Source organism: Ascidiella aspersa, chromosome 6 (assembly GCF_963924565.1).
Source record: "Ascidiella aspersa chromosome 6, kaAscAspe10.2, whole genome shotgun sequence".
Lineage (NCBI taxonomy): Eukaryota > Metazoa > Chordata > Ascidiacea > Phlebobranchia > Ascidiidae > Ascidiella > Ascidiella aspersa.
This window is the reverse complement of record NC_139452.1, coordinates 13,874,832-13,892,594: the sequence shown is the minus strand read 5'-3', so window position 1 is coordinate 13,892,594 and position 17,763 is coordinate 13,874,832. Positions and strand designations below refer to the sequence as shown.

Sequence of the window (17,763 nt, the reverse complement as noted above, 5' to 3'; positions counted from 1 at the left end):
CTTTTTTCAATACTGCCTTAAAGGCGAATAAAATCCGGTAGATTATAGGGTTATCTTCTCTGCCCTAAACATATACAAACTAGATTTAGATATATTTAAAACATAGAAAATGAATCGAATGCTGAATACTCTTTGTTGTTGACCAAATAGGATTAATTAGCAAAAATACAATCTCAACACAAAGCAAAATTCTCGCTATACAACCGGATAAATTAAATTTTAATCTTTGTGTCTAGCTTATATCTTGTTACTTGACTGAATAGATTGCTAGGGTAAGGCTCGATACTAATTTTTTGGTCGGATATGTTGCAAGTTTTTTTCCAATCCTTACGCTAGGTAAAAATGCCATGGCCCTGTAAACAGCGATCCACAAAAAATCTAGTGGAAAAAAGTCAAAAAAAAAGTTCAGACAAAAACGAGATATGTCTAAGATAATTTTCTGGGTGGACCACATAACTATTAACTATAACAGTCCAGGTTTTGTCTCGCTTAGACCCTGAGCATGCGTCAGCGCGGAGACAGGGGCCGGGCCGACGCAGTGGCCGAGGAGAAATACTGCATGGTGTACCGCGCCGTTATCCGACTGCGCTTCCCTTCCAAGACCGAGTGCGACGTTGACGCGCAAACCATGTCCCTTCCCATCGTGGTCACCTCGCACGGCAAGCAGGAGGCAGACGCGCAGGCCACCATCTTCTGGGACAACGCCTTCTCGGAAGCCGTGAGTTTTGTGTTTTTCGTCGCACTTTTGCGCAGGTTTGGAGGTTTGTCGATTGAGGCCGATCTTTGTGGTGGCGAATACTCGCTTGTTTTTAGATCAAAAAAGAATGTGCACTCCTACAGAATTTGAAAATATCTCTCGGCACCCTTGAGTGTTAAAAATGGTACCCTAGAGCAGTACTCTTCAACCTTTTTTGGTTTGGTGAACCCTTTAGTTTGTTGTGACGAACTCGTGCACCCTGTTTACTTAAAAGGTAAACTGAGGTAAAAAGCAGTATGAAAAATCAATATGCAAATCAATATCATTATGTCAATTAAACCGAGCGGATCTGCCGAAGTTTTAAACATTGTCGATGTGAGTTCGATTACGGCTGCAGGCTGCTTAGGAGTATAGGCCTACCATTGCATGTCACAAACAGCCTTCAGACGAACCCCTAGGGTGCACCGTGCACACCGTTGAAGAGCACTGCCCTGGAGGGCCGCGGCACCCCGGATTACAACCACTGTATTAAGGTTTGATTATACCAGGGGTTCTTAAACAATTAAGTACTGCCAAACAGGCGCGATTAAGTAAGATTACCGTTGTTCCGTTTCCCATAGATACGACGACCCTTTGACGTTCCCGACGAAGTCCAGTGGAGTTGGATCCTGGATGGTCTTCACTGGCTATGGAAGAAAGAGTGCGAAAACGAACCGGGACTTTCCCAAGACGGAATCGGGCTCAGTCATGAAGCACGCAAATACCTTACCGTCAAGCTGTTTGGTGACTCTTTGTTTTTGGAAAAGATTAATGGATTTTATTTTTTCTTTGTTGTGTGAAAATCTAACCATGGCGTTTTGTTGTTGCCTAAAAAGGGGAATGTTTTTATAGACAAAGTGCCTCGCGTTTTAGATCTTTGATTAACTTTTGCTAAATTGTATTAAATTTTATGTCTTCTGCATTGATGCTGACAGCTTATATTGTTTTATCCATTTCTTTCATTTAACTTAAAAAACGCGCCTTTAAGATCTAACATTTATTTGGCATCTTGGTACTGTTTGGTTAATTTAGTAATTGGAAATGAAATAATATTTGATCATTTTAGCTATGAAAAAACGATCGAACGCAACTTTTAGCTTAAAAACGTAAATTTATCCAAAAAAATCGGGGCAGCTAAGCGTCCGAACGCTAAAATATGTTTTCTCCTTACAACATGAAAACTGTCTTTCGCGCAGTTCAATTTTAATATTTGTCCTGTTTCTATCGATTTACTTAACCTATTTGGCTTTGGTAAATTTCAAGCCATATTAAAAATAAATCTAGTTGCTTAATTCTAGTTCCAATCTAATTTGGGTTTTACCATAAAATCTACTCCAAACACCATTTTAGGTCTTATCAGTCAGATAGATTTAAACTAATACTCTTTGGTCGGAGAGAGTTGAAGGTAAATTTTACAGTCTGAAAAGCAGACGCTATAAAATATGGGCACAGGAATCAAGTTGTCATTTACATGCTTATAACTATAATTGCGATTTAAATTATAGTTTGGAGCATATTGTTTGGAGGTTGTAGTAAGAAGTAATAATAATATCAAAGCTTATACAGAAGTTGTTGAAAATGCCCATACAGAAGTTGTTGAAAAAACAAGTTGAAAATGAAAGAGAGTTATTCGAAACGTTTAAAATGATACCTTCTTCTGTATGGGCTTTGATATTCTTAACAAATTATAGTTTATTTTCTACTTGTAAAGTAATTCTTATTTGACTTAAAATCTCTGATTTTAATTCTAATCCAGTTTGAAAACAAACCAAAATACTATAATCTTAATTCTAATGTAATTTTTGAAACCTAAATCAATCGAGTCGCGCAAGTCTTCTCACTACCCCCATTTAAACACAGGTACCGACGCCGTGGACCCGAACGCGACGGTCTCGTGGCGCAAGTTCAACAACGACAAACTCCCCAATAAGAACTTCAGCTTCTGGAACTGGTTCTTCAAGGTCAAAGAGCTGGTGTCGAGCAGCTGCGTGAAAAAGTACTGGAACGCAAAGTGCGTTGGTTTGCAGGTTACTTTATGCCGAGAATACGGCGAGCTACCGGTTGTCGATATATTTTCTCCCACCTTCCTTGCTCTCTGTTGGTTTATATAAACGTATTGGGCAGAGGAATAAAATGTCGTCAATTCAGTCGCTGGTATAGTTTTTGTTTACTTTTTTTGAGTAAACATCGCCTAAATTTTAATACAAAGCCCAAAAGGTCGAATAAAACGACATAAACTTATGGAAAACATTTCGATAGGTACTAGTATTTAAATTATCATTTGACATTTATATTTACTGACTGCCATGCCTTCAATGTTCATTAAAAAAGGCGTAACACGATTCTTAGCGCTGGAAAGTTTTAGTTTTTTCCCCTTTCTGTAACTCTTTGGCCTATTCAGTTGTTACTGTAAATTTAACCTGTCCATCTTACGCAGTTGTCTAGTTAAACGATAGGCTTTCCTTTAAAACACGATGCTGTGGATAAAACCTGAACTTGGAGTAAATATTTTATGTCGTCATTTCACTTTGCGTAAATTAACCTTCTTTGAACATCTGCAGTTTGATCCACGGCTTCCTGAGCAAGGCCGACTGCCAGCGCATGTTGCGCGTGTGTGCCCCCGGTACGTTCATGTTTCGATTCAGCGACACTGTACTCGGAGCGCTGTCCATCTCCTGCTATACGGTTTGCCAGGACAGTAAGTAACCTTTGCCCTAATTTGTATTATTGACATAGAACCCCACTAACGTTTGTGTAAAAATACCAAAAATGCTGTGTACTTTTTCCCATTTACTGAACTTATTTTATCTGTTCTTTGCGATATAAAATCTTGCTTGGGCTGAGCGAAAAATAATTTTAATTAAACTTAACTGGAGCTTTTTATACGAACCTTAAAAAGCAATAATGAAAATGTCCACCTAGAACGAACCCTTTTGTTGAATACCCTTTGGTTAGTGTTTCCCAATCTGTTGGTCGGGAACCAAAATTGGGTTGCTGTTTGATTTGGTTGGGTCGACAACTGAAGTAGTTTTATATGCTCAGATTTGTAGGGATCAGTCAACAGCCATATTTCCTCAAAATTTGAAAAAATGCAGGTGAAACACGAAGACACGGCTCAAATAAATTAAATTCGAAATTATTTATGGTATTTGTGTGGCCTGTTTTGCTCACCTATGAAAATTTCAGTGCATAGAATGGGGTCGCCAAAGCTTTGCTGCTACATTTACGGTTAGCATTCAGGTCGCCGCGAAAAATGGTTGAAAAACACTAATTTAGTTAGCTAAGTCTCATTGATCGACTTTTTTAGGTTTCGAAGTGGGACACCTGCAGCCGGACACCATACGGAAATTCCAACAGCGCAGTCTTCCCGACATGGTCAAGGACATTCAATACCTTTACTTCCTTTATCCCAACACGCCAAAGGACCACGCTTTCGGTACCTACTACACGCCAGAACCCAGTAAGACTCCGGGCAATGCGTATATGCGTATGGTTGTTGGTGAAATCTGTAAATGATCGGATCCAATCTGATACGCAAGTGATCATCAGTGCGCCAAAATTTGTTAGTTACACATTACGGGTTTATAATGTGTTTTTCTGTTTATAGACCTAAATAGGCGAACTCCTATACTTCGACAATGCTTAATAGTCAAGTAAACTTTGACTTGAGTCTATAAAATGCCGACACAACCAAAATCACTTTTGAAGTACTACAATTCATAATGCTAAAAAATTATAGTAGTGTAAACTTACCGATGACGGCATGAGTTTTAACGCCGATACCAATTGTCTGCAGAAAACTCTTTTGGGTGTAAAAATGAGTTTTTAAGTTTAAATTTACTTCGAATTAATTTTCATTTAAAGTGCCTTGTACTATTTCTTTCTTTCCACTTTTTTATCTGGAAATGTATAATACAAACAAGTGAACTCAAGCGTAATCCACGTGGAGTAGAATGGTTTTGTTAAAAATGTTCCGTGACGTACTCCAACCAATTCTGCTGATAGTGTCACAACGTTGCCACATAGGTTTTCCTTTACCTCACTGAGCTAGTTTATGTATTAATTGTATTATTTCAGTGTTTTGTGGTTTTGCTAATAGGAACAACATTTATGTTTACCTCTAGGTACAAACGGCGGTTACTGGCCCAAGGTTATTCACGTTGTTACAAAAGGTCCCCATACATCAAACGCGCCAAGTGTTGGAGCCGCATCACCAATGGGTAAGTGACATATATCTTGTGACTTATCTGTAACGCTTATTGCTTTAAGAAGGGTAGACGCTTTAAGAAGGGTAGAATTACTGCTGTCCTTTGCATGTTAAGATTAGGCCACAGTCCACTGAATATAACATATACGTTTCGTACTTGTATTTGCGGAGCTTCTGAAACTCCAATACATTTGTTTTTTGAGTGTCCACTATTAACCGCCGAAAGGTCCGTTTTAATGAGCGCAATTTGTTCTCTGTTTGTCGATAATTCTGCAATGTCACCGACTGCGTTGTTTTCCTTGTCTAATGCTACTTTGTTGAATTACATTCTGTTTGGACATCCTGATTTAATTTGCTCTGAATCTCTCATTTTATTTAACGCTGTACATGACTTTCTGTTAGCTTCTCGTAGATTTTGATGCAATTTCTTTCCAGTGTCCAGTATTAATTTATTACGTGTTGTTCCTTAAAATTGTTTGTTACTCGCTGTAATTGGTGTCGCGACAAAAGGTTTTCTTCAGTCGTAAGACTGCCACCTGATTGTCGTTAAATCAATAAAAAAAAAAGAAAAAAAAAGGGTAGACGTAAATTCGACCCTTGTTCTATGACCTGTTGCCCTGACATTACAATTTTACTTTTATTATATTTTACAGGGAGCGAATTCGACGGAGCTGTGTCACCTGCGCCGTCTGACGTCTAACTTTTGCTCAAACACTTTTTTCTGTTTTGGAAGAGCCCTGTGTTTCCAGCTTACATTTTTCTAATACGTTTCCGTGCGTTAACAACGAACTCGCTTTTTTTCGCGATTTTTATCAATGTTCAAGTTTTTGTCTCTCTTTGAAAACTTAGCCTTTTAGATTCAACTCGTCACTTTTTATCTTTCAATTATCATTTGTCAAATGTTCCATCGATTAATCACATATCGAATTTTATTTTTGTTTTACTTTGCGCGTATATCTTTTCGTTTGTTGCAATATAGATGAGAAACTATTATCCGCGCGGGGCGGCTTTTGGGTTGTTTTGCCCTGTCGCATTTTGCAAAAGATCGCGTTTCGTTAGGTGTTACTGGCACTCGTTTTATGTTGTAATGTCGTACTTGCGTGCGGTCTTTTGTTATCCGTTACTTGCGAATTTTCGACCCGCTTAAGTGAATGTACTGTTTTAAACATTTCCATATTTGCTTGTTCTTACTAAATGTTCACCCCAAATTTCTGACGCTTATGCTTAACAAGTAAAACTCCTTAAGCTTTCTAAAGCTTTACTTTTGTTAATTTGTAAGTATTTACGCGAGTTTTTATGACAAGCAAACCAAAGCGTTGCCAAACAAATTTTTAGTTGTAAATAACAGTGTTGTTACAAAGACGATTTATTATTGGACATAACGCTCAACAACATAATATTATTTTATAGAATATTTGCCAAACTAATATTGATACGAGCAGCGGCCTTGGCATCTTAAATGTGCAAACTGAACTGTTGGTAGCCATATTATGAACTATTCTGTATTGTTATTGCAGGACAAATCCGTACAGCATACCTCAAAGAACTATCGTTTAATAAAGCTTCTTGGTTAAGCTTTGCTTGCGAAAAAAGTTGCCGTTAAATATTACTTTTATATTAATTCTCGCCATGTTCAACACATAACCTGTTTTAGGTAAAACTAATAAATGCAGTACGTATTATTACCTTGTATTATGCGGTAGTTTTGATTGGCCTATATTGTATTGCTTAATTCATTAAACAATTTTTCGTATCAATAATCGCTTTTTGCACTAAACTTATTGAAGCCCGAGTAATCGAATATATTTTTCGTTTCGTTGCAATTCGACTGTAATTTGCCAACAGCATAAATGGCGCATTAACTGTACAGAATGTTCTTTGTAATTATTTTTACCGTGTTGCATTTTTTAAAGCGCAAACCTGTCCCTGTGTACTTGTATTGTTACTGGCACGTCTAATTCTATGTTCTATATTTTTCTTGTTTCATAATTGATGATCACTCTTATTTTTGTTTTCATGTGCCATAAAGGGTGTAAATAAACAACATTCCATTGCCAAATAAGTGAGGGGGATTTTAGGCTAAATTTAACTCCTTTACAAGCTCAGAATCTTCGTTAGACAATAGTTCTTAAAAAGAAAGAAAAAGTTTAATGCACAGAAATTTGGTCTTTTTTACTGTGATGTTCTTGAGTAGGTGTTTTTTAGAAGTAGGGCAACTGGCGAATGTGAAATCGTAAAACATTTACCATTTGTTCAATCAAAACATATAGGAGACAAAATACCCGGGTTAAATTGCACTCTTGTAAAAACTTTCTTTTAAAATACAACAAAGTCAAGTTAAGCGAGTTACCTTATCAAAAAATTGTCTTTAACAAAATCAATTAAGTCAATTGTCTGATTGAGTTAGGTCAAGCTGTTTTTCAAAATAGCTGAAGCCAAGTCGAGATTTGTGAAGGCCTAATTCCGATTTTAGTCCTTAATTAGATGTAGATATTACTGCGTATTTGGTTTTAATATGTATTATGTTTTAATCAGGGACGATCTAGCTAGTGGTCCATCAGGCCTCGCCTACCAAAACTATTTTTTGACAATGCTTCCGCGAGAACTTTTATCCATTATTACTTTGTTTTTGTTCGTTTTAAAGAAATATATTCAGCCTTAAGACGGTGTGGCATGCATTAGTGTTGTAAACAAGTCATATTGAAATGACCTAGATCCAATACAAGTCATCTTGAATAAATAACAAGTCAAGTCATAATTAGAGCAAGTCAATTTCGAGATAAATTTTTGTAAAAAATTAAACTTTAAACCATCAAAATTGGTAAACTAATCCGATTATGAGCAGTAATAACTCAACTAAACATAGCGCAAAACGCATGTGGGAAACTTAAGATAAATAGGCCTAACCCAATTTCTTAAGAAAAAGGCTCAATAAAAACATATAATTTCAACCAGACTTTAACGCAAGTCTTTTGTCCGAAAAACTTAAGTCAAGTCAAGTCGAAAACATTTGACTTACCGTAAGTCAGATTGGGTTAAATCATTACCACACTGCCATCATAGAGCAGTTCTCTATGATGGCATGCATACTATGTCATGTTGTGAACTCATATTTTCAATAATTTTTTGTTAAATTGAACTATAAAGGTTTTATTTTGAGCAACATGCCAATCCCTTTTACAGCAAGCACTTTTCGAATAATTGTTTTATGACGTCAGATCAAAACTTAACTTTGTGACGTCAGCCCTACACATTTTCTTGCCCCCCAAAACAAAAATCCTCGATCCGCCCAGGTCCGAATACTATGGTATTATTAATATTTCCGCTTAATTTTTTTTTTGCTGTGTTTACAAATCTTATTGTGCGTTTCTGTAAATATAAGTCAAAGTTAACATGAGCACATTAATAAAAAAATGCTAAAATATCAGTCAACCGTTTTAAACGTGACCCTTCACATCTAGACTTTAAACCCTTTATTAGGTTTTTGTTTTGAAAAGTTAGGTAGGGAAGAACCCAAACAACAATACCTTTTACATAAGAAACAGGCAGTCCCGCTTAAGTTATATAAGAAAATAATGGAATAAAATTAAACCAAACGTTTGCCGAAGTTGAAAAAAAAGATAAAAGGTTTAACCGTAAAAAAAGTATTAAGTGCAGGACAGGCCTTGGTCTAGCTAGAATCCTATCACATTTTCATCCAGAGGTTTACATTGCTTGTAACATTATTTGGCGCTCTTTCACTTGTGTACGTGAAAGGTTATGCAAAAAACAAAACACAATAATACCGCATACCACAACGCATATTGTTTTGGTTAGGGTGCAGGTTAGCGTTTGGGTGAGGGTGGGTCAAATTATGTTTATTATTAATAATAACTTGACCCACCCTCAACCAAAGGCTAACCCTAACCCAAACAATATTCGTTGTGGTATACGGCATTTGAAGAAAGTTTTTTTTTTATTAATTTTCACGTACATAAGTAAAAGAGCGCCAATTATTATTCAAGGTAATTAGCTTGCAACTTAGCAGCGAATATACATACATGCTGCCAAACAACAAATACAACAACGCAACACAGCAACAGAATGAAGCATAAAACAAGACAAAGTCAGATAACATGACATTGGCACAAATAGTAAAAATTTTTGTTAGACGCACAAGTTTATAATTCATAAAATGCCTGTCTGCAACAGTATATTACATGTAGTTTAATATATTCCAATTTTGTGTGTAAATATAGGTTAATCTGTTACTATTCCATTACAGGTAGCTTAACATTTCTGTTATATTCAGCAAATCGTCTGTTTTTAACTAGTGTTTCAATTAATTGTAAATAGACTTATTGTTTTAGTTAATCATGGCCAGCCTTGCTGTTTTGTTATATATTCCAAATATAATTGGTAAGTTGTGTACTAATTATGATACAGAATACTGTATTGAAGATAAAATATCACTTTGTTATAACTTTGGTCCGCCATTTCTGTTTTTTACATGCAAGGTGTTGTTTAGATCTGGCATACTTTTCAGATATGGTGTCAAGTAGGGATGTTCAAAGTAGAATCCCAAGGTATTCTAGAATAATAGGTTTCGAATCTAGAATAACGAATCCAGAATAGCGAATCCTAGTATATTTTTATTAAATTATTTATCCTCGATTTTCCTTGGGGAAGGGATTAATCTTAATCTACCTTACAGGGCCCACAATCACAGCAATAAATCGCTCAAACAATTTTCTAACAAGTACATTATAATAAAAAAACTCTCTCATATGTTTAACATTCTTAACAAAGTTCTGTCATCTGAAGCCGTTCTGTAATATGTCAACTGTCCAGGTTGTGTCCAAAACTTATATTTTTGCCAAAAGTGAGCAAATGCAACACTTCACATAGAAGTCTTAAGCAATTCGGTCCTGATTTTGAAAGCATTGTTAAGTCTTATTGCTTCTTGTTTGACTAACATGATCTGTTATGCAGTCAAATGATGTACTGCAAAGAATACAAAGTTATTATTGACATAACGAATTCTTGACAATTATGTTGTGCATAACTGCATAACTTCCCTGAATATTGGCCTAAAGTTGACCTTAAGTAACCCCATAGCGCATTTTGTGGACGGACAGCACGATCTGCAACGCTATGTTACTTTTGCAACTTAACGCATTTAGGGAAATTGCGAACTTCACACCAGACATTACAAGTTAGCCGCTCTCCCAATAACGCTTGACTGACACTTAATTATTAGACGAACGTTATCGCAAGACGCGGTAATTGGTCGCCCGAAAAAACGCTGACGCTACACTAACTGGTTACATTTAAAGCAGTCGCTGTAAATTGGTTGCCGCAGCGAGAGGCCAACTTACCACACACGTTTGTACAATTAGAAGCAAACAATCGGCGGTAAAACATTAAATTATATCGGCTCCAATTACCCGAAATAAAAGGCAGAATTGGATTCGATATTCTACTTTGAGCATCCCTAGTGTCAAGTAGTTGTTTTAAAATATAAACAAAATATTGAAAAGCAAATACTGCAACTATTTATATATTAATATAGGGTCGCCATAGAGTGCTGCCACAAATTTTCTTCCAATATCCTAATGTTTGAAATATTTACCAGTATGATGCTGCTAATTTTTTTTTTTTTTGTATATTTTTACAAAATTTTGATTTTACTGTATGAACGGTATTACAGTTCAATAAAACATTTATTATACAAGATAATTATTATTTGCATGGAAGTTTAATATTAAATGATACTTGTAGATCTCAAGCTACGCTTTATTTTTAAAGGACAAATACAGAATAATTTTTTTTTTTTGACATTTGATCTTATCAATGAATTTTTTGAAAATGCGTTTAATATTTTCAGGTTACCTACGGCTGATTCTTATAATCTGGGCATGGACCTACACTGACGTCCCGGAGTATTTTTTGATTTTATATTCATTGAATGTTGTTTTGGACAGTAAGTTTTTTTTAAATGATAGCATAGTGCAGTGATTCTCAACCTTTTATGCTTGATGGCCCTCTTTAAAAGGCTTTCAACCCTTGTGGCCCACCTGCTTATAAAAATGCCTAACATTGTGTTGAACTGTTTTCACTTGCTTTACTTATTCACGTTAATAACAAATACAGCCATTAATCAACGAAAATAAATGCACTTAGTTTTTTAAAATTTAACAAATCAGCCATTCTAATTTAAATTTAATTGGTTGTCATTACAAGGCTTAATCTTACTAAGGTACTTCTATTTTTGGCTCCGTTTTGAATTGAGCCAAGTCGATGTTAACGCTGCACTACATGTGCACATTTAAAGCAAGCACAGTAGTTTTTTCACCATCGCCACATGCCCGAACGATTAATCCAATGTAAATTTAGGTGTAATCTTCTGCGATAGAATGAATAAAAGGGATCCAATACTTTACTTTAAAAATCCCTACAGACAAGTCAAAGAATGTCTCAGAAAAAAATTTACAAAACGTTACAAGAAAGTTTTACAGTCAAAATAAAAAAACACAAATTTAAGTTAATTGGCAAATTTTGAAAATAGTGACACTTTGGTTTTGCAATACCTAGCAAGAGAGTTATGATTGTGGCCCCGCAATGACCGCTCTGTGGTCCCACAGGGTGGCCGAGGGTATTGTTGATAAACCCTGGTATAGTGTTTCATGAAAAATTGCATTCAAATTAAATATTTTAACAACTTGCCCTATTGAAAAAACTAAAACCATAGTTTTTAAAAAATGTGAAAAAAATGATTTCCAGTGATTGACGGAATTACAGCACGTCTGCTCAATCAAGCTTCTAATTTCGGGGCAGTGTTAGATGCTGTGGTGGATTTGTTCGGACGTGGTGTTCTATGGTGCCATCTAGGAAAAGTATGTTCATGCACTTTAGTTTATTTTTAACAATAAATTACTATAATTCTAATAAAATTAAGATTCATACTACCAACAATCTAAATATTTAGGCATTGTTTTCAAATTTCAATGTTTCTTAGATTTATCCACAGGTAAAAATGTTTTTTTGTAGTATGGTTATGCAGTTGCTGCTTGGGAATGGTTTGTCTTTACATGCAATCATGCCCAAGCTGGAGGAAAGCAATGGAAATATCAGTTTGAAAATGCACCCCTGTTGGTAAAAAAAGTGATGGCACACAGTAAGTGCAGTGTTTCTTACATTGCTGTTGTCCCAGCTCATTGTGTTTTCTTTCTGTATTCTATTGATATTTGGCAAAGAAAAATGCTTATCTGAAATAACGTTATAATATAAAGGAGGATTTACTTTTAATACTATTTGGATTAGAGAAAAATATATAAATCGGTTAACTAACTATATCAGCCAATTTTCCACTTCCACCTAAAAATCCTATTTTTTGCATAAATTTTACTAAAAATATATAACGTTTTTTTGAAAACAAACACATTTCTTAATTGTTCAACTTACAGCATTGCCATTTGTTTTCATTTTCTTGGTGACTCTGTGTTAAATTCTTGCAGTCACACAGTATAAAGTCAGGGTACAAAATAATATTTCTCTGATTTAACATAGAGCTTGGTTTAGTGCAGGGGTCGGCAACCTACGGCCTGCGATCCGGCCCGCCGATGTAATTCATCCGGCCTGCCGCCTATTTGATAAATTTAAAACGAGTCCATTTCACATACTTTTTGACTATTTTAACTACGTAAGTGCGAAAAAATTTGACCATTCTGTGTCCGGTTTGTTTACGTTTTACGTCTTTTTGAAGTTTGTTTGTTTTACGTCTTTTGAACTAGATTAGCTCTTTATTACTGTTGCGCCCTGGAAGGTTGCTAAGTGTGTCCCTGAAAAACGGAAAACTTACTTACACTGAGCTATAGATTACCTTTGAATGTTTTCATTCGTTGCACGGATGACGACATGTGAACGCTTTGCGTAAACACTTTACTGCCTCCTTGAATGTAATTAAACACGTTTTTAAGCGCAAAAACGATCCGAGGCCTGCCTGATTCACATTTCTAACATGTTAATAACACAATTATTAGTTAGCATTTTGTGCAGCCCGCAGAGATCTTTTTAGTTTGGTTTTGACCCGACTAGAAAAGGTTGCCTACCCCTGGTTTAGTGTGTTCAGCAACATGCGGTTGTAGATTCTGACTCTCCTTTTTGTAAGTTCTAAAATCATTTTGTGTTTCCGTCAGGGTTCAACTTACTGCCAAAGCAGCAATGTTTATTAATGTAATTAGGACAGGCGTCTTAAGCTAATGCGAAGGTAAAATTAAACGCAAAACGCTGTCTTTCGTCCCTTGTTTAGCCTGTTGGACGGTAGATGGAGAATTTTTGTCTCGGTAGATCGTCTTTCTCTATTCGTTTTGGTTGGTTGATTAGCAAGCGTGTAATCCAGTGGTTCTCAACCTTTTTTCACTGCGTCGAGGTTCTATAATCTTGTTGCGTACCAACAAATTATTGAAAAACTCAACTTTACTCAAAATGTATATAGCAGTCATGTTCAAATGGCGGATCGCTATCTGGTTCCGGATCTTTTTAGCGTTTTGTGCGGATCTTCTAATGTAGTTTTGAAAAAATAAATTTCTACGGTGTTTTGATGTGAATACCAATTGTCAGTGTAAAAGAATTTTGTAAAAAATCAAGCAAACAACGAATCTTTGTGAGCATTTGAGGATATCAGTCAGCGACAGAAAGCCCCAATTCGATGCTATTGTAAGACCTAAAGTCTAAAAGAGGGGTCGGCAGCTTACGGTCCGCAGGTCGCATGTGCCCCGTCAATGTAATTCATTCGGCCAGCCGCCTCTTTGACAAACTACGAGTCCATTTCAAGTACTTTTTGACTATTTTAACTACGTACCATAAGGGCGAAAATTTTTCCCGCTTTGCGCGAATAATCTTTGTATGTCCGCCTTGTTTACGTTTTGATGCGGTCTTTTGAACTAGATCAGCGCTTTGTTACCGTTAATGGAAAACGCATTCAAAAATATTGGACATATATTTTTTAACATTTTGTATTTTCGGAAATGTAATAAAAACTTGCAAGAAATTTAAAAGAAATGCCAGTATACCAAAAAATCGCGCTCGCTTCGCTCGCCATGTGCACCCTGATTTTCAAAGGTTAACAAACACTAAACAAGATTAACAATTAGAGTTATCGCGTTTAACATAAATAAAGCCCCATAAAAATTTAAGCGTGTCCAATATGTTTAATATTCGTATTTGGTGGATCATCATGTTGTCAGGTTTGGCTGTGGTGGATCATGGCAGAAATCATTTGATCACCCCTGGTATATAGGGTTATTAACAGGGGTTGATTAGCTAATTAGTTAGCCCGGAAATTTCGAAACAAATTAGGCCCACTAATCTTGAAAATTTCCCTTTTTTAACTTTGCAAGTTACAAGTAGTCAATTGTTGTTTTTCTATGATGTCATAAAATAAATTTACATAGATGTTTCGGAAAGATAATAGATAATATTCCTATCATTGAAGAAGCATAAAATATTTAACTATGCAATCATATTGATGAGTGTATAGTTTATTAAAATAGAAAAAAATGCTAAACTTTTTCGTAGAACTGTAATTTGTTTCAAAACATACTGCGTACCACCCAAAATGACTTTGTGTACCACTAGTGGTATGCGTACCACAGGTTGAGAACCACTGGTGTAATCAAAACGTTAGCAAATAATAACATAGTTTATTCCGTATGCAAAAATAATTTTGCTATGAAGAGGAGTTCATGTGTACTGTGGCAGTGGTTCTCAACCTTTTTTAAATCAATCCAAAATTTAATTTAATGTTTTAAATTTTTTGTCAAAAAAGATGCAACTTTAAGAAAGTTGCATTTTTCCGTCAAAATCGTGTGCAAACGAAATGATTTTTAAACATATTCAAGAAGGCGGGACGTTCGCACAATTTAAGAAACAAAATGCGTTTATTTATGGGATAAAATTGTCAGACTTCTTAAGAAGAGACACGCATTGAACTTTTATCGAGATGTCTTGCTAAACTAGTTTTCAACCAATTACTCCAACCGCTACATGGTTTCACAAAAAAAACAAAAAAAACATTGTTTGAATTTGCACCAAGCACAAAAAAAATATCTTATTAAACTTTTGAAGTTGACAAGGTTTGAATTAATGATTGGCAGGTCAGGCCTATTCACGGCGCCTTAAGACCAACATTTTTTAACTTTTTTGCAATTACTTAGTTAAAAAAGACGAAAAATATAGTTTGGTTGAGCATGGTCTAGTGCCCTCCCTGGATCCGGTCCCTGCTTTTGGCGCAGTACAATCCATGTATAGTGAAATGTTTGTAAAATGCCTCCAATGTTAATAATATGAATCTTGCCTAAAAAAATTCGCGCTCGCTTTGCTCGCCAGGTTTTCAGGTATATGTTGCGCTTCATCGTTTTAGAACGCGCATTTGCAATTTATTTCAACGCAAGTGATTTCCACGTTAATTAGTGACCAATTTAAGTTCTTACGAGTTAACACGATTCTGCTTCAGGCTTGGTATCTACTCTACATACTGCAGTAAATTTGATGTTACCTCTATCAATAAAAAAAAAAACCTTATTACACAGCACATTAATTAGTTTTCACTAATATCTTGACTTAAATACTTAGCATACCAAAATCGCAGAAATCCTTCCAATTTTTTTTTACACAAACTGAATAAGGTTACACTTTTCTTTGAATTATAAATGTTTATTTAGTATTGTAAAAATGCCAACAACCTCAAATGTTTCCCTAAAATTGTTTGGTATCTCTGATGTAAACCAGTGTGGTCATGCAAAGATGAACATTTACTTTTTCTTGTTGTTATTTTTGTACAAATTTTAAGTGCCAAGTGCATTTAGGTATTGTAGGCACATGTTATGGTTATAATAGTTTAAAAGGTATTACCCAGTTTTTGGTTGTAAGGTGTACTGTATATACTTAAACTTTAAACATGGTATTTATTTGTTTAGATTTCAAGACTCCCCTTGGGGCATTGACAATGTGCGGAATATTCGGGTTGCCCATGGCGATTTATTGTCATCAATCCTTAAATGTATTTTCTCAAATACAGACAATTAAGGAATCTGTTTTCTGGGTGCTTGTAACTGGAAGGTTGTTGGGTCTTTATGTTGAAGGATGGTGTGTGTTTAAACACCTATACACGCTACTGTAATAATTTGGAACTAAAATAGGAATATATGCACTTTTATCCTTGTTTTCTGTTGCAACAACTACTGTGTATGTGTTTTCCATGTACTTTATTTTTGTTAAATTAATGCCATTCTTTCTATTTTAAAAATATGGAAAATAAAATAGTGTTACAGTGTATATGTTGTTGGAGTTAAGTTGATATTTTATTATTATGTTGCATTAATTCATGTCATATTTTTTAAACTATGTTTCGCTTTTCATATTTGTATCAACCTAATTTTTGTTGTTGATATAATTGTTGTGCTAAGCAGGGTTGCGGAGTCGGGCTCTGGATTCGAGTAAGACACACGCGCAGTACCGAATTTTAAAACTAACAAGGTTGCAATATGGAAATTGTAAAAAAGCATATGGTGGAATAATTTTCCAGCCAAATATGGTGGGTGGATAAATTGTTGTATGACACTCTTATGTTTGGATTGCTAAATGTCCATCTTAGTTTAGGTACGTAAATGAGTGAAATACAGGCTTTAGAGTCGGAGCATGACTCGAGATTCGACAAAATCGGACATTTGGCCGAAGTCGAACTCGGGACTTAGAAGTCGGTCTCGAGTTCATTATTTTGGCCAGATTCAGGTTATTTTTAACTGAATCCGCAGCCTCGGTACTAAGTACATAATTTTATCCTTTTTCCTGGTCGATTTTTTTGTTGTGTTCTGTGCAATTGGTTACTATTTTTTCGCTTGCTTTTACTGTTGCTCAAAATTACTATAACCACGCAATAAAGTGTTTTGCACTTCTAATCCGTGATATCAAGATATAATAATTAAATCAGCGAAAGGATTATCTTTCTCAAGAAAATACCTTCTCAATTAACCGTAGCACTAAGTGTGGACTGGCAAAAAGCAGTGTTTCTTTTCACATTTTCAGTGTCATTCACCTTTATTAGAAAGTTATGCGTTTCATCTTCATTTTAAGCGCGATTTTTTGCATTTGTGAAGGTACTTAAGGTTAAACAACTGTTTATTTTCGGTTGGCATGACCCTAACCCTCCAGGACGTGTCCCTAAAGTGTTATAATATTTTTGTGTATTTCTGCTTAACTTTTCTTAAAAAGTCGAATCTAAAATGCATTCAGTAAGAACCAGTTGTTTAGCTTGTCACTATAAAAATAGGGTTTGCTATTAATAGTTGATGTTGTCGTATACTTGAGGCCTAGGCCCTAGCAGGGATGGCGAACCTTATCATCGCGCGGGTCACAAACACAACTTTAATCCTTACAAAATGCACAAGTGGGTCATAGGCCTACATTTAATAATTTGCTGATTTTTTGCGAAACTCTGCTGCGTTCGTTTTAAGTGTTATTGTCTGGGTTGGTAATTCCAGGTTTTTGGATGATTTCCAAATTCGGATTCCCACAAATATTAAGAAGCTAAATAGTTAACAAATGCTGCATTTTTTATAGCGTTACAGGAGTTCAGCAGAAAGCTTTTCAGCATGATTTAATGGTTTACCCAGGGTTTTTAGAACTTTTAGTCCGCGAACTCATAGTTTCCCTTAAAGGATCACCACCCGATACGTTTTACAGCGATAAACAAAATGCTGTTTAGTTGTCTGCTTTTCTGCACCGATTTGTTAGTAGGCTTACTCGTCACCCCTTAAACACTTTTGCACGACACACAGAT

General features: G+C 35.6%; 2 protein-coding genes across 2 annotated transcripts in view; both read left to right on the top strand.

Moving 5' to 3' along the window:
• Nucleotides 1–6,996, top strand: part of LOC146140010 (signal transducer and activator of transcription 5B-like) — a 28,557-nt gene extending 21,561 nt beyond the window's left edge. Inside the window, exons 14-20 of the mRNA XM_083391228.1 lie at nucleotides 494–718; nucleotides 1,318–1,480; nucleotides 2,597–2,747; nucleotides 3,298–3,434; nucleotides 4,044–4,196; nucleotides 4,861–4,956; nucleotides 5,597–6,996. Of these exons, the coding sequence (XP_083247354.1) occupies nucleotides 494–718; nucleotides 1,318–1,480; nucleotides 2,597–2,747; nucleotides 3,298–3,434; nucleotides 4,044–4,196; nucleotides 4,861–4,956; nucleotides 5,597–5,643 (972 nt within the window). The 3' untranslated portion in view covers nucleotides 5,644–6,996. The remainder of the gene's footprint in view (nucleotides 1–493; nucleotides 719–1,317; nucleotides 1,481–2,596; nucleotides 2,748–3,297; nucleotides 3,435–4,043; nucleotides 4,197–4,860; nucleotides 4,957–5,596) is intronic.
• A 2,191-nt stretch (nucleotides 6,997–9,187) lies between these two features.
• Nucleotides 9,188–16,876, top strand: LOC146140009 (uncharacterized). Its single transcript, XM_083391604.1, has 5 exons — nucleotides 9,188–9,341; nucleotides 10,810–10,905; nucleotides 11,706–11,818; nucleotides 11,973–12,099; nucleotides 15,902–16,876. Exons 1-5 carry the CDS (start codon nucleotides 9,299–9,301, stop codon nucleotides 16,102–16,104), a joined length of 582 nt encoding a protein of 193 aa, XP_083247730.1. The 5' UTR covers nucleotides 9,188–9,298; the 3' UTR covers nucleotides 16,105–16,876.
• Nucleotides 16,877–17,763: the final 887 nt, after the last annotated feature.

Excerpts from the sequence above, each read along its gene's own strand:
- LOC146140009 (XM_083391604.1), top strand. The coding sequence starts at position 9,299 with ATGGCCAGCCTTGCTGTTTTGTTATATATTCCAAATATAATTG. Across the intron at positions 9,342-10,809 it reads ATATATTCCAAATATAATTG|GTTACCTACGGCTGATTCTT; the intron begins GTAAGTTGTGTA and ends TAATATTTTCAG. Across the intron at positions 12,100-15,901 it reads AAAAAAAGTGATGGCACACA|ATTTCAAGACTCCCCTTGGG; the intron begins GTAAGTGCAGTG and ends TTATTTGTTTAG.